The sequence below is a fragment of the Gadus morhua genome, chromosome 23, assembly GCF_902167405.1.
Source record: "Gadus morhua chromosome 23, gadMor3.0, whole genome shotgun sequence".
NCBI lineage: Eukaryota > Metazoa > Chordata > Actinopteri > Gadiformes > Gadidae > Gadus > Gadus morhua.
The window spans coordinates 21,693,816-21,710,452 of NC_044070.1; the positions used below are offsets into that span (position 1 = coordinate 21,693,816).

The 16,637-nt window shown below is 48.6% G+C and overlaps 1 protein-coding gene across 2 annotated transcripts in view; it reads right to left on the bottom strand.

The window, feature by feature from the left end:
• LOC115537387 (collagen alpha-1(XVIII) chain) overlaps positions 1-16,637 on the bottom strand; it is a 74,588-nt gene that overhangs the window by 28,758 nt on the left and 29,193 nt on the right. For both annotated transcript variants that reach the window (XM_030349290.1, XM_030349289.1), the window contains exons 3-5: positions 4,994-5,241; positions 4,115-4,285; positions 2,695-2,826 (exon numbers count right to left, since the gene is read on the bottom strand). In XM_030349290.1, coding sequence (XP_030205150.1) covers positions 2,695-2,826; positions 4,115-4,285; positions 4,994-5,241 — 551 coding nt within the window. The remainder of the gene's footprint in view (positions 1-2,694; positions 2,827-4,114; positions 4,286-4,993; positions 5,242-16,637) is intronic.

Sequence of the window (16,637 nt, forward strand, 5' to 3'; positions counted from 1 at the left end):
GTGTGTGTGTGTACCACATGTCCCTGTGTCCCTGTGTGTGTGTGTGTGTGTGTGTGTGTGTGTGTGTGTGTGTGTGTGTGTGTGTGTGTGTGTGTGTGTGTGTGTGTGTGTGTGTGTGTGTGTGTGTGTGCGCGCGCACGCGCGCGCCCGGGGCTGCTCAGGGAGCCGGCGGAGCTGCTGCCTGAGCTGGAGGGCCTCCAGGTGGAGGGGCCCCTGCCAGGCACAACACAGCAGCACTTCGAAGACCGGCCGCTGGACACACTGGGCCTCTGTCTCCCCCTCCCCAGCAGAGGGGAGAGGGAGGGAGGGAGAGGGAGAGAGAGGGGGAGGGGGAGAGGGAGAGAGAGAGGGAGGGGGAGAGGGGATGGAGAGAGAGAGGGAGGGGGAGAGGGGATGGAGAGGGGGAGAGGGAGGGAGGGAGGGAGGGAGGGAGGGAGGGAGGGAGGGAGGGAGGGAGTGAGTGAGAGAGGGGGGAGGGGGAGAGGGGATGGAGAGGGGAAGAGGGAGAGAGGAAGAAAGAGGAGGAGAGGGAGAGGGGGAGAGGGATGGAGAGGAAGAGAGCGAGAGCGAGAGAGAGAGAGAAAAGACGATAGAGCAGGGAAATATAAGGTCCTTAATGTCCTGCCTTGTTTCGGAGACTGATCCAGCGTGTCTCTGTCATCGGTTATCCCGCTCTCGCTACTGAGTAGACCCCACACCACTCAAAATACTTGGAAGGGCTTTTAATGTGGAATGTCCAGCGCTGCACCTAGGTCATTTCCTGGGTATTCCTCCTGGTATGTTCTCCCTCAATTAAATGAATAGGATAAAATAATAAGAGAGAGAGAGAGAGAGACGCAGAAGAGAGAGAGAGAGAGAGAGACGCAGAAGAGAGAGAGAGAGAGAGAGAGAGAGAGAGAGAGAGAGAGAGAGAGAGAGAGAGAGAGAGAGAGAGAGAGAGAGAGAGAGAGAGAGAGAGAGAGAGAGAGAGAGAGAGAGAGAGAGAGAGAGAGAGAGAGAGAGAGAGAGAGAGAGAGATCTTGGAGAGAGGGATAGACTGGAAAACAGGTATGCCATCACATAAATAGAATAATTTCTCCAAACCTACGATCCAAGTCTGCTCCTGAACCAAGGCAGCACAGCAGGAGTGAGATCCTGCAGTGCTGGTACGGATCGTTCTTCTCGCTTGATGTTTTACACTCTCCTACAGCATCGGCCCATAGCTCTAATAAACTATTAACGAGCGGAAAATTGATCATGTATAACCATCATCACCCGGGCAACCAATCCCCCGGTAGAACGTCGGTCACATGACATCAGTTGGAAGGCACATTGCAATTTTCGGTTTGTTGTTATGACAACCTTTTATTGGTTCAGATGTTTTGGTTCCCTTTTCAAAAGGGGATTGTTTTGCCATGTTTGCACGTCAAGCATCTGTCCCTTGTCAATGTATCATCTCATGTATCTTTTAAGTTCTTAAACTAATGAGTTTGGGTCCAACGATGTTATTGCCAGTTGTGGCTCTGGTTACTTGGTTACCGATAACTCATCCCTGGTTGCAGGCGTTAAAGAAACTCTCCCACTCCATGTTCCATAATCTTTACAGGCCTGGCCCGGACCACAGGAAAACCACGTCTAATTCCCCGAAATTGTGTAAATGGTAACGATGTACACAAGGGAAATGTGGTGAAGCAGACGATGGTAATTCCCAGACTTGCCTGGTTGAGTTCGGCAAATTCCCCGCCGCCATTTTGCGGGTTTTATAGAGAAACACAAATTCCATTTCCATTTTGAAGCGGAACGCTTCGAGAGCCAAGACGGGGTGACTCCAGGTAAACACTTGGTGAATGCAGCAAATAGACGCACACAATCACATTCACACTCATACATTGTATTATCTTGACGTTGAGCAGCCGCTTTTTCCAAAGCAGTCAACAGGTGAGGGGAATGTTCTTGTATGGTAACGTTTTGCCGTCCTCTGTGACGCAATTTACAAACAGTGGTCAAGTGCCTCCCTCAGACAAGGACACAACCTAGGACGAGAAGCTCGTCCTTTGGAGATTATAGGTACATGCACTACTAGAATAATACCTTAATAATTATGATACACTCACAATTCTTAAATATTAAATTACTATGACGACGATCGCCATGGGATCATGAGTGTTTACGTTTAGCTTCGTATAGTCTGACCATTCCGTCAGACTTGGTTTGGCTTTGGCTTCCCGAAGGGTTGGTCTGCTGTCTGCCTGCTCCCATGTGAGCACAGCATCAGCCAATCAGCAGACGCTCTGGGTAAGAGCGTCGGTCGTTAAGGAGCAGTGGGGGGGTCAGGCCCTGCTGTTACGTTCAGACAGACCACGGACCTTAAGGGTTTGAACCCAGAATCTGGTCTGAGCCGGCTGGGAGTCAAACACCTTAACCACTAGACTGTCCCACACACACACACACGCACACGCACACGCACACACACACACACTCGCGCATACAGAGAACGAGCTGAGATGGATCGAAGAGGAGGGCGTGACACACACACACACACACACACACACACACACACACACACACACACACACTCGCGCATACAGAGAACGAGCTGAGATGGATTGAAGAGGAGGGCGTGACACACACACACACACATACACACACACACACACACACACACACACACACACACACACACACACACACGAACACACACACGGTAGGACTTACCACAAAGGGTTCCATGCCGGTCCCCCCCGCGTTCCCCACGAAGATCCCTGAGCTGGGTTCAAAGGTCAGGGGCAGGGCGCCTCTGGACAGCGCCACCCGGTGGAACTCCTCACAGTCCATGTAGAGACGCACCTGAGAGGCACACGCACGTCAATACACACACACACACACACACATACACACACACACACACACACACATACACATGAACACACACATGTCAATACACGCACATACACACACATAAACATGCATGTGAACATACACAGATGCATGTCAATACACACACACATACACATACACATTTGAACACACACAAACACACACACATGAACATAGATATGCGTGCACACGTTTTGGCCATCATGTGCATGAAACTACATTTGACAAGCTTTGCTGGGGCCAAGTCTGCGCTGTGATTTACTGTTTATTCGTTTTAGGATACGCTTTTGTCCAATGTTATTTACAGGGGATGGAAAGAACAAATCTCCAAACCAGATGAGGCTACTGTGAGCCAAAAGGTCGGCAGTGATCCATCGCCGAACCGCTGAAAGGGAGCTGGGGAGCCGGTTCAACTGGGATTCAAACTCAGACCACGGGCTTGACTCCTAAACCCTTGCATCTATCGTCTAGGTCTGAAAGGGGGTCATGAATTATCCCGGACCACCACGATTCAACATCTATGAGCCGTGTTCACCAGTTAAAACTCAGAGAGTAAGGAGAATCATGACAAGGAGAACAAATATGGAGAGCTCGACAAACAATTAAACTAAGCAATACCTGACACGTGTAAAGGAAGCTGCTGTTCCTCTATCGGAAGTCCCTCCCTTTTCTCTCTCACCTCTTACTGTCTAAAACCCATGTCTCTGAAATGGACATCGCTTCCTCCGAAAGCATGCTCTGAAGTCCCGCCCCCCCTCCCTGTCTTGTCAATAACGCACATTTGGAGTACCCTGTTCCATCCTGTGATGAGAACGGCTTGGACCGAGGTCACCTCACCTAGTTCCCTGCTTAGCCTCCTATTGGCTGGACCTGCCCCAGCCAGCGTGTGATTGGCCAGTTCCGGTGCTAGGTCAGCCTACCTCAGAGCCTATCGGCTGGACCTGGCCCAGCCAGCGTGTGATTGGCCGGTCCGGTGTGGGGTCAGCCTACCTCGGAGCCTATCGGCTGGGCCTGCCCCAGCCAGCGTGTGATTGGCCGGTCTGGTGTGGGGTCAGCCTACCTCGGAGCCTATTGGCTGGACCTCCCCCAGCCAGCGTGTGGTTGGCCGGTCCGTTGTGGGGTCAGCCTACCTCAGAGCCTATCGGCTGGACCTGGCCCAGCCAGCGTGTGATTGGCCGGTCCGGTGTGGGGTCAGCCTACCTCGGAGCCTATTGGCTGGGCCTGCCCCAGCCAGCGTGTGATTGGCCGGTCAGCCTACCTCGGAGCCCTGCACGGTGAGGGTGAAGCGCGCCCAGCGGCCCGTCATGTCGCCCATCTTGAAGGAGGCGGCCTCCTGGGTGCCCCCCGTGGCCCCGGGGTCCGTGTAGTACAGCACCACCCGCTGGGAGCCGTCCTCCACCGCAGACAGAGCCACGCCCAGGTGCACTACCTGGTGGGGGGGGGGGGGGGGGGGGGGGGGGATGGTCTTTTATCGCTCTCCCACTTTTGTTATAAAATGATTACATGAAAAAATGATTACATACTTATTTACAATAAGTACGTTTTTGTCACGATATATTTGATATATATATTTGTTGTGTTATGTCCCTCTTTCTTCGGACAAACGTACTTATTGGAAACCTAAATGCCCTAATTTTGAATTTAAATCTAGATAATAATCTCCAGTATCACATGACATTACTCATTTATTGGCGTTAGCGGCCAATAAAGACCAATAACGACCATAGCGACCGATAACGATCGATAAACAATAAAGACTGATAAAAACAGTTACGACCGATAACTACCGATAATGACAGATAATGGCCGATAAAAGACAATAACGACCGATAACTACCGATAATGACAGATAATGGCCGATAAAAGACAATAACGACCGATAACTACCGATAATGACAGATAATGGCCGATAAAAGACAATAACGACCGATAACGACTAATATCGACCGATAGCGCCCGTCAACGACCGATAGCGACCGATAACGATCAAAAAGACCGACAACGATCAATAACCAATAAAGATCAATACAATGACGACCGATAACGACAGATAAAGACCGATAAACTATAACGACCGATAAAGCCAATAACGATCCCGTGGCTGCTGACGGGGAAGTCGACCGCCGCGTCCCCTCACCTTCTGGTTGGCGTTGGTGACGGCGAACAGCACCCCGCCCCGCGGCGTGGTGGGCTTGGCCATGACGGTGATGGCGAAGGACGGGTAGAAGGGGTCGGGGATGAAGGAGCGCGTGAGCCGGCCCACGTTGGCGCCCGGCCCGAAGCTGTACGCCGGGTACCCCTCGAAGCCGGTGACGAAGGAGACGGCGGGGGGCAGGGGGACCCCGATCAGCTCCGTCAGGTCCAGGGCGCCCTGAGAACCCCGCTCTGGGGGGGGGGGGGGGGGGGGGGGGAGGAAGGAGGAGACTGTGAGCAAGGGGCGTGTCTAAGGAGGGTAATGGGGGGTGGGCTGGGTTGGCACATGACACACACACGCACGCTGCAACAGACACATCCTCACCTTTCCTTTGGGGAAAGTCGTTGAGGCAGTACACAAGAAATAGCCTGAAACACCCCCCCCCCCCCACACATAGACCCCTTTAAGAGCATCACCCACAGGCAGACGTGTGTGTGTGTGTGTGTGTGTGTGTGTGTGTGTGTGTGTGTGTGTGTGTGTGTGTGTGTGTGTGTGTGTGTGTGTGTGTGTGTGTGTGTGTGTGTGTAGCATCTTGGCGCAGGGCAGGGTGGCATGGGTTCCTCCCCCCCTCACTCCCCCTCCCTCCATCTGGAAGCCATTAGATGAACATACACACACACACACACACACACACACCGCCTACACACACACACATACACTCACACTCGCCGCTCAACGGTAGCTCCTGTAAAACACAACCAGCACGTGCCGCTTGGCTGGCCACGCGTGCGCACACGTGCGTGTGGATGTATGCGTGTGCATGCGTGTGCGTGCACGCATAAGGAAGTGAGGCAGGGGAAGCGCCCCGCCCGGGTGCCAGCCGTGTCTGTGCGATGCTTCACCTCCTATGAAAGTACCTGCAGTGGCTGCATGCAGTCCGATGTGCTACGCTGTCACATCCGCCATCCGTCAACACTCAGCGACCTTATATTGTAAGCGTTTTGGCTTTTATTGCTTACATTGATTACCATTTTTCGCTCTACATCTTAATCTGTGGAGGAAAACACGTGACACAACTAAAACTAATTTTTCTCGAAAAAAGTGCTAGTTGCCGCGAATAATTTGGCGCATTCCCAAGTCCATCGTTTTTTCTTGACTGAGTGCAAGTGTCCTCCCCCAACTGTCCTCTGGTGGCTTGGCTCACAGCCCTCCCTTAAATGCATGGCTTTAAAATCCTGATGACTCATGGATATAACTATCACGATTATATCCTTAGATTCAGGGTTAATCAGTGAGGGAGCCCATCTGCAGAAAGACAAAAAGCCAAAAGAGTGAGAAAAATAATGACAATTTCATCATCCTGGCTGAAGAAAACGGTCCTAAAACCCAAGGGGTGATCCTGTAGTTATATTTTAAATACTCTTTGACCCACTTGTTGATCACTCACACATGAGGGTCTGGTGGGTCTGCCAGTGGTTCACACATCACAGGGCTTTGGTTCCTTCATCTCCCCCCTCCCTTCTGTCAGCAGGGCGATCCCGGCCAAACTGCTCTCTGCTGTGACCCGAGACCAGCATTCCTCTCTCTCTCTCTCTCTCTCTCTCTCTCTCTCTCTCTCTCTCTCTCTCTCTCTCTCTCTCTCTCTCTCTCTCTCTCTCTCTCTCTCTCTCTCTCTCTCTCTCTCTCTCTCTCTCTCTCTCTCTCTCTCTCTCTCATATCTCTCCCTCTCTCTGGATCTCCCTCTATCTGCCTGCCTCTCTCTCCATCCCTCAATCTCGCTCTATCTATCTTCATCCCCGTCTCTCTCTCTAACTCCGTCTGTACACTCATCAATTTCTCGCCATTCCTCTTCTTCCCGCCCCTCTCTCGCCTCATCCCTCTCTTCCTCTTGATCTCACCGTCTCCATCCCTCTCTCGTTCTCTCCATCCCTCTCTCTCCACATCTCTCTTTCGCTCGCCCAGAAGTGACATCGCAGCAGATGTTCTTCCTCTTACAGCGGTGGTGGTGATGACCCAACAGCTGGGATGGTCACCGTGGTTACAGCTCTTGCACTCCCTGGCCCTCGCGTGAGTTCCCATGATGCAATAGGAGCGGTAACACGAACAGGGGTGATTCTGGCACAAATAAAATGCAATCTTTCCAAAAGAGGGGAACTACCCAAACAGTGTAAGACATTAAAAATGCAAACGCCGCATTTAATCACCAACATACGAAACAGATTCGGGATACTGTCGTGGTCAGGGTGTGTGACTCCTAGCTGAAAAGTACTGGGTTCGATCCCGAGGGCCCACAGCCTATCTATAAGCAACCTTGAGCACGAGGCCTCAAACCAAACCTCTCTCCTGTATTTGACAAAGCGACTGCCAGGCCCAAACTCAAGAAAGAGAAGATATTGCAAAACATCCAACATGTAAAGCTGAGGCAACTCAAGACTGAGGCCTGGCCTAATTTCAGTGCAAGGCTTACAAACTAATTCAAACGACTGTATCCACTAAAGTAATCGACGTCAAAATGACAAAAACCAGGCAGGCCTCCACAGGCGGTTTGCTTATGTTCAGCGAAGCACGCCCTCCTCTCCCCTTACACATTCACAGATCCAAATCCTATAAATCAAAACGCTCCCGAGTACAAAAACCTCTCCCAGCAGGATATGAAGACCGAGGGTTTCTCTTCGACATCACAGGGAATGCGGGCGGGCGTAATCAGCCCTGGCTCAACCTCCGCCGCACCTGCCCGGCCATAAACCCGGACGAGAGACGCTGTACATCCGTCTGCTGGAGCCATCCATCATCCCCGTAATGGGTTCAAGGTGCCTCTCAAGGAAACCCAGATCACGTAATCAGCGCGTTCCTCTGGCATCTTCGAGAGAGGAGGATACCGAGAGGAATTAGCATTAACCCTCTATGATGTGTGGATTACACCAAGCTCGGGTTTGGATGTAATCCGCTTTGATGGTAAACATGTTGAGTTTAGATGAGATTTGGGTGGTATACCGTTCTGTACTGGATAAGTGTGTGCGTGTGGCGCGTGTGTGCGTGTGCAGACTACCCGTCAAGCCTCTCTGAGCAAAATGTCACAGGTCTCAACCTGCTCCTTAATGCCATGTGTCTGAATTCATGTTGATTCAAATTAATAAAGACAATACGATTGCGTTAGCGCACATGGTGACCAAATATGAGCCAAACACAAACCCCAGTAAGAACACGGGGGGCTGGATTAACACGTAGGAAACAGGGATCGTCATGTGCAACACCAAAGGTTGATTTCATCCCTGCAGCCATAGAGTACACTGCAAAACTTTAACCACAATGTAAACAATACACACTCTGGGTGGATGAGGTCATGTCGGGAGCACAATGGGGGGGAAAGGTATGTAGATCTGCTTAGACTCTGAACAAAAGCCAACAGGAAGACAGTTCCAAGACTACGGTAAGCTATGGTTTATGACAAACGCTGCAGCAAAGAAGTTCAGAAGGGGTCTCTCTCCAAGATGTCCGGTCTTGGCTTACGGTGTTGAAGGTTACAGATCGCTGTTTGTGTGTATCTGTATGCATGAGTGTGCAACGGGCTGTGTCTGCGGTACAGCTGTAACTAACTAAAATGAAAGTAATCATCGTGAAAAGTCTCTCTCTCTCTCTCTCTCTCTCTCTCTCTCTCTCTCTCTCTCTCTCTCTCTCTCTCTCTCTCTCTCTCTCTCTCTCTCTCTCTCTCTCTCTCTCTCTCTCTCTCTCTCTCTCTCTCTGATAGATACCCTGATACCCTAACAACACTGATATACTGTATATATGAAATTGAGAAAGAGTGAGAGAGATGGTTTTCAAACTAAAGACATGCATATGTCCACACAGCTGTGCGCACGCACACACACACACACACACCCACACTTGCCTCTACCACAGATAACCCTGTGTAACCAAACCATAAATTTGGTCATTTTAGGAGAGGCTTAAGGCCTCCTGATTACAAACCTAAGATCATGTGGTGTTTTGGTTTCACCACATGTCACCAACATGCCTCTCTCTCTCCCTCTCTGGAGCGAGAGCGAGAGCGAGAGAGAGAGACATTTGTCGACTGCCAAATTTTCTTGGCCACCGCCTCATAATTACACAGTGAAAGATTAAACGACATCAAACAACATGGTTGATAACTTTACGACCCACTGACATAAAAGTTGGTTAAAAGTTATTACGTCGTTATCGGGATAAAAATGTCCTGTTTAGTGCATTGCTGTGTGAGATACTGCGAGTCTGTGGGGAGCGCCAGGTTGAACGACGGCATAAAATATCACCATCGAATTTTATTATATAACCAAATTTCGAACGATGAAGTTAAGTGCTTGCAGGTTTTAGGACCAAACGCACGGATTAGGAAGCACAGAACGACTGGCTCTACCGCTGTATTCTATTCTGCGTACAGATTCATCGACTCGAGTCATTATTTCTCTACTGTACCCTCTATTCTATTCTTGTTGAATTTACTTAATCTACTTAACTAAGTAGAGAGTGTTTATATAATATTCACATTTCTAGTGATTAGTATTTTGCTTCTCCCAGGCCAGTGTTTCCACCGTCTCTCCTCTTGGCGAGATGAGTGCGCAGGAAACGGATGATTGGCAGGTGAGGGCTGATCTAAACCACGCGCCACTTTGGAACCAGGAGGTAAAAGCCTGCGTTATTTGCCTCGTCTCCTGAAAGGGGCCACAACGTGTGTGTGCGTGCGAGTGCTCGCAGACGTTGGTGTATGTATATGTGAGCTCACGGACGTGTGTGTGTGTGTGTGTGTGTGTGTGTGTGTGTGTGTGTGTGTGTGTGTGTGTGTGTGTGTGTGTGTGTGCTGTGTGTGTGTGTGTGTGTGCGTGTGTGCGTGTGTGTTTGTATGCGTCCGTGTGTGCGTGCGTGTGTGTCCATCTGTGTTGCCACCAGGTGCTGGTTTGGACCTCCCAGTTAGCATGAGGCTGCCTGTGCACGCTGAGCTAACAGGAGTGCGTCAACACACACACACACACACACACACACACCCACCAAGCACAGTGCTAACTGCTAACACAACAGCTTTAGCCTGATCAAAGACGCACTACGCCTCATGTGTGCACGGCTCACCTCCGTGATGAGTGGGTTTCATTCACTGACTTTATGAATCCAACGCTCCTGTACGTGGCCGTTACGCGGTGATGCTATGACATAATACGGTGATGCTTTTCGCTCCTAACAGAACATGAATCTGACCAGTGCTTTTACAGCTCACTGAAATATGAACAGATCCAACACAAATAAACGCAGAGAAAGGAAAGAACAAATCAGAAAAAACGTCTAAACACTGCTGGTATAACATGATTAATGTTACTGTTGAAATATGAATTGGAGCAAGTCTGCCACTAATTACCTCGTAGTGTCATTGTAATTTGAATATATCTATGTAATCAAAAAAAGCAAGAAGGGAAATGAAAAAAGCTATGATTCCAAATCTTGAATCCAATATTGATCCCTATTTTTCAGCGTTCAGCCCAATCTATTAGTGTTATGTTTACATGTTACCAGTTTATCTTCCTGTAGCCAACGTGTTCATGACTCAGTACAGCATAAACACAAAGACATTACTGTGCTTAGTCGAGGGAGGGGTACAGTAAACAGAAAGCTCTTTGTGGATGATATCATTATGCGACGTTGAGGATGGCATGCTGTATTTCCATTTCCTCACCATCTCAAACATCTTGAACCACGCACACACACACACACACACACACACACACACACACACACACACACACACACACACACACACACACACACACACACACACACACACACACACACACACACACACACACACGGTCGTGACTACATTCATAACACTGACTGTGATAAAATCTTTATGCTAGTAAATATAAAAACAGACCTTCCAATGTCTTTAATCTGTCCAGTTGTTTCATTGAACAAGATCATAAAGAACTCTTTGTAGCTACCTAGCTTTTTATCGTATGTTTTGATTGTTCTCAGTCTCGAAGTCGCTTGGGATAAAAGTGAGTGTTCTGCTAAATGCATTAACAAAATGTTCTGTAAATCTACAAATCATCAGTCACGCGCAAGAAACCACACCCTTCAACCCCACACACAGAGGTCAATGTCAAAATTGATCCGGCCACCACTGTCAAAACAATGACCTTTGACCCCCTGCCGCTTGGCTTAGTCTTAGGCGCTTCCAAGTAGCACCCATGTTGTCCCCTTCCCACCATGGAGTCCGCACCCCGGCTCTTCGTCTCCTTCCCAGGGACCTCAGCGTCCCGCTCTGGTGAAGTTACACCAGAGCATCAGTCCATAAAAACACTGAGGGCTTTTACAGGCTTTTAGGTTTCCAGTTGAGCGTGCAGAGAGACAGAGAGCGAGAGAGACAGAGACAGAGACAGCGAGAGCTAGAGAGACAGAGAGAGAGACAGAGACAGAGACAGAGACAGCGAGAGAGAGAGACAGAGACAGCGAGAGAGAGACAGAGAGAGAGACAGAGACAGAGACAGAGACAGAGAGAGAGAGAGAGGGAGAGAGAGAGAGAGAGAGAGAAAGCGAGCGAGCTAGAGACAGAGAGTCAGCTAGAGAGACAGAGACAGCGAGAGAGAGAGAGAGAGAGACAGAGACAGAGACAGAGACAGAGAGACAGCGAGAGCTAGAGAGACAGAGAGAGAGAGAGAGAGAGAGAGAGAGAGAGAGAGAGAGAGAGAGAGAGAGAGAGAGAGAGAGAGCGAGCGAGCGAGCTAGAGACAGAGAGTCAGCTAGAGAGACAGAGACAGCGAGAGAGAGAGAGAGAGAGACAGAGACAGAGACAGAGAGAGAGAGAGAGAGAGAGAGACAGAGACAGAGACAGAGAGAGAGAGAGAGAGAGAGAGACAGAGACAGAGACAGAGAGAGAGAGAGACAGAGACAGAGACAGAGACAGAGAGAGAGAGAGAGAGAGAGAGTGAGAGAGAGAGAGCGAGCGAGCGAGCTAGAGACAGAGAGTCAGCTAGAGAGACAGAGACAGAGAGAGAGAGAGAGAGAGAGAGAGAGAGAGAGACAGAGACAGAGACAGAGACAGAGAGAGAGAGAGAGAGAGAGAGAGAGAGAGAGAGAGAGAGAGAGAGAGAGAGACAGAGAGAGAGAGAGAGACAGAGAGAGAGAGAGAGAGAGAGAGAGAGAGAGAGAGAGAGAGAGAGAGAGAGAGAGACAGAGACAGAGAGAGACGAGAGAGAGAGACAGAGACAGAGAGAGAGAGAGAGAGAGAGAGACAGAGAGAGAGAGAGAGAGAGAGAGAGAGACAGAGACAGAGACAGAGACAGAGACAGAGACAGAGACAGAGACAGAGACAGAGACAGAGAGAGAGAGAGAGAGAGAGAGAGAGAGACCGACCAGATGGCTTAATAGCAGTCTGACCGAGCGTTGTATGATATCTGGCACTCTGCCTCAGCCTGTGTACTGCACACCCGTGTGTTTGAATGTTCATGTCACTTTGCACTCTCTCTCTATTTCTGGCGGTTTGTGTGTTCTTTTGTGTATTTGAGAAAGACAAGCATGCAAACAAATGCAGGCACGCACAGATACATACACAAACACAGGCACATGCGCGCGCACACACACACACACACACACACACACACACACACACACACACACACACACACTCAGACCCTGCATCTCACTCTATTATTTTTATCTTCATATTGTCTTTGCGTATCATTGCAGTAACATTATTTCCAAAACAACACAAAACTATTTACACAGTAGTTTTTCCTCTAATGAAAATCCATCTTTCCATGGCCTCCAAGGGGTCCTGTTAAATGACAGAAACGTGGTTCAAATTATCCACAAGACTACACCGGAGCAAATGAGAAGAGTTGAGGTTCCTCCCAGAAACACTTAGTGACAGCAGGAGATTGGCTCCAGTCTCAGGAATCCAGAGTTTCCAAGGCCTCCCCCCTTGCTCTTCAACTAACTGTGCTCATTTACCACCGCTCTGTCTGGCTCCTGCGATATAGTTATAAGCTGTCGGAGTCCTCCCACTGCTGAAGAGATCTCAAACTGCAGCGATAGGAACTACTGTGATGGGCCAGGCCTGCATTTCTTTGTGATCTCTCGCTGTGTGTCTAATGGGTGTGAGGGACGAGAAACTAATCCAGAGAGAGAGAGAGACAGAATGGAGGACACGATTGAGAGCAGAAGAGAGACAAATGAAAGAAACAAAGAATGTAAGTGCATGAGTGAATAAGTGAGGGGGAGAGGGAGAGAGAGAGAAAAGAAAGAGAAAGAGAAAGAGAAAGAGCGAGAGCGAGAGAGAGAGAGAGAGAGAGAGAAAAGGTCTCAGACGGCGAGCAGTGCTACCAATAAATACACATAAAGCGAAAACCAAACAGCCAAACCACAATCCAAATTGCACCAGCAGGGCTTCCCATGAAAAGCAGACCCTTGGTGATCATTAGAGGTTGGCTCTAATCTCGTGTGTGTCTTTAAGATTCAGCTCGCCATCGCAGAAACAGGGCCTAGTGTGACTCAGCTAAACTCTCAGAAAATAAGAGCCCCCCCCCCCCTCTCCCCTCCCCAGCCCTGCATCCATGAATAGTTGAAATGCACGTCCTGGTAAATGTATTCATTTATGGATGGATTCACTGCTCAGGGCCCAGGCTGGACTGTGTCAAATGAGGGTTTGACTGCAGTCCAGAGAGTTATTCCCAAATCCCAAAACAGAAGTCTGATTCCGAACGGAAAGTTCTAGATGGCTTCAAGGGAAATAGGTATCAGGTGGACAGAGAGCTAGATGCCAGGTACGGGAATGGACTGACAATCACCATGCAGCTACTGCTTTTCCCTTATGAGGGAATGAGTGCAATTTAGCTTTCATAATAAGAGCGCAACGAGAGGCATCTATTCCCCGCCAAACGGGGGAAACCGTAGAAGAGAAGAATTAGTCAAAAGGGAATGATTGGGAAGGTTTGAAGGAAAGTTTTCCCAACGGACAGTAGCCTAGGAAACGACAGTTGACTCAGCAAACAGGAAATGATAATCATCATTATTTTTGATGTTACATTTAGGAATGTAGTGAAATAAAATACATACAGTTTATTGATTACTATTCTCGGTGTGGAACACAAACTCAAACCACATGCTAAGCCGACAGAATATTTTTTCAGTTGTTTCGTAATCATGGCTAGCAGACGGTGTAATTATGCGAGAACAATAGTGTGCCACAGGGTACCACAGTAGACACAAAGTCTGTTCAGGTGCCTTTCTGCTTGTGTCTTATGGACTATTTTTACTAACGTGAGAAAAACTACCTACTTACTTCATCTGAGAGAGAGAGAGAGAGAGAGAGAGAGAGAGAGAGAGAGAGAGAGAGAGAGAGAGAGAGAGAGAGAGAGAGAGAGAGAGAGAGAGAGAGAGAGAGAGAGAGAGAGAGAGAGAGAGAGAGAGAGAGAAAAGTAATGAAACAAGCAGAGCAAGAGAGAGTAATAGATAAACGTTTATGCACACATACACATACTCACACGCAAACAGACAGACACACACACACACACAAAGGACTCCTTATGTGTGACGGGGGAGGTGTGGTCAGCACAGGGGTTCTGGGTTTGGGGGGTGTTCGTTGGAGTGCATTCTTGACTGCGCTCCAGTTATCATTAAACAAGCCGCAGAACTCGGGTACCCGAGCCAAGGCGCTCACACGACACCGGTGGTCCGCTGCTACTGAGACCGCCGCAGCCTTTAAGGATTTGTAAACTATATTATATATATGTAAATATATATTCAAACTAGGAGCATGTGTAGAGACCGAAGGAGCCAAAACGAAAGCCAACAAAAACGTCCGTATTAAGCACGATAGCTAGCAGCTATGGATGGAGAGAGAGGAGATGGAGAGGGAGATAGATCATATTAACTACTTTTTAGTCGTCCAAAGTGACTTGATATATTTTTGTCTTTATGAGCAGTCTTTATATCTTTAATGAGTAGGTTGGGGTTTGGGCATCTTGCTCAAAGATGCCTTCAGATGGGGACGCTGGAAATCGAACCCAGAACCTTTCAGATGGGAGTCAAACATCCTAAACAAAAGGCGATCCCAGTGTGTTGGATCCGATTACCAAAGGCTTCTCACAATGGAGTGGGAGGTCGAGTAAGTTCAAACCCGACGGAGCGTAAAGCAGGAAGCAGCTTCTCATAATGACCTCCTAATGACTGACTGGTCGCAGGGGGGGGGGGGCTAGGGGTTAAATGGGGTCAAACTGAACACGCCTATAAGAGCTTTAACAGGTATTATAATATTCAATCTTTTCCAGAGGTTGGTATGATTTTATTTATTTTTTAAAATGTGTTATTTATAAAAAAAAAAGTGCTTAGTAAGTTCTCTGCATAACATGACTGCTGTTACTCTTAATTATGTGTGACTCATCTTAGCTTATTGTCTTACTTCTCTGACTAGAATGGCGCCTTTGGGTGATAAACATTTTGCTCTGCGCTGAATGTCAAATCAGGACAAAGGATAACTGGAGCTAAAGGAGAGTACACAACAAATGTAAACACCAACTGAATCAACTTGACTTGTGGGCGGGGCTGTAGTCAGAGTGGGCGGGGCTGAAGTCAGAGTGGGCGGAGCTTGATACCATGTTGACTTCTAGAGGAGGGGAGGGGGGGCTTTTGGCATTCCAGGCCCATCAAAGTGTTTGCTGTGTGTCTAGGCTAATTATTAGAACCTCGACAGAAGTGACTAGAGTACACATCAGAGAAGGTTGGAGAGAGGGAGGGGGGCGGGGGAGGAGGGAGGTCATTGATATGATAAAGGGTTAAGGGTCTTCCAGTCCCCTGTTCTGGTGTCCATATGGAATTCCAGTTCACTAGGGGTCAAGTATTCAAAAGGTTGATTGGCACACACACACACACACACACACACACACACACACACACACACACACACACACACACACACACACACACACACACACACACACACACACACACACACACACACACACACACACACACGCCAAGCAAACTTGCTTATCTTCAATCTCGAGGCCACGTTTTGCCGCTGCCAGCGATGGGAACAGTATTACCTTTGTAAAGAAAATGTATTTTCTGTATTTTTTTCCTCAAATATTTTTTCACTCGGAACTTAACGTTGAACATCAAAGCGTCATGTTCTTCAGTTGAATTACAGGCGTATTCAGACATAAAGACATCTATCATATACAGTTCAGCTATGCAGTGAGTACTAACATTGGTTTGAGTCGGTTCAGCCTGAAGCTGTTTCGTAGCATTGTGTTTTAAGGCCTTGCTGAAACACTTAAGATCGTCAATAAAGTTAGCCTTTTCACGTTTAGTTATCAAGATATAGTATATGTACACATGTTAAGGTTTCTTACACAAACAGTTGGCGCTATCTACTGGGAAAAAAGAAGGAAATAATGACTATCTACTTAGTTTGGATGATAGGTAGGTTATTTGAAACGAGCAGAGATAACCGATCAGAAGTGTGTTTATTTAAGCAAACCTCTGCTACACACACACACACACACACCCAGTTGGAGAGAGGCGGCTGCCAGGATTCTAGAAGCACCAGGGCATATCATAATATTATGAATGGAGGCAACAGAACCCTAACCCCATCCCTCATACCACCCCCCCCCCCCCCCCC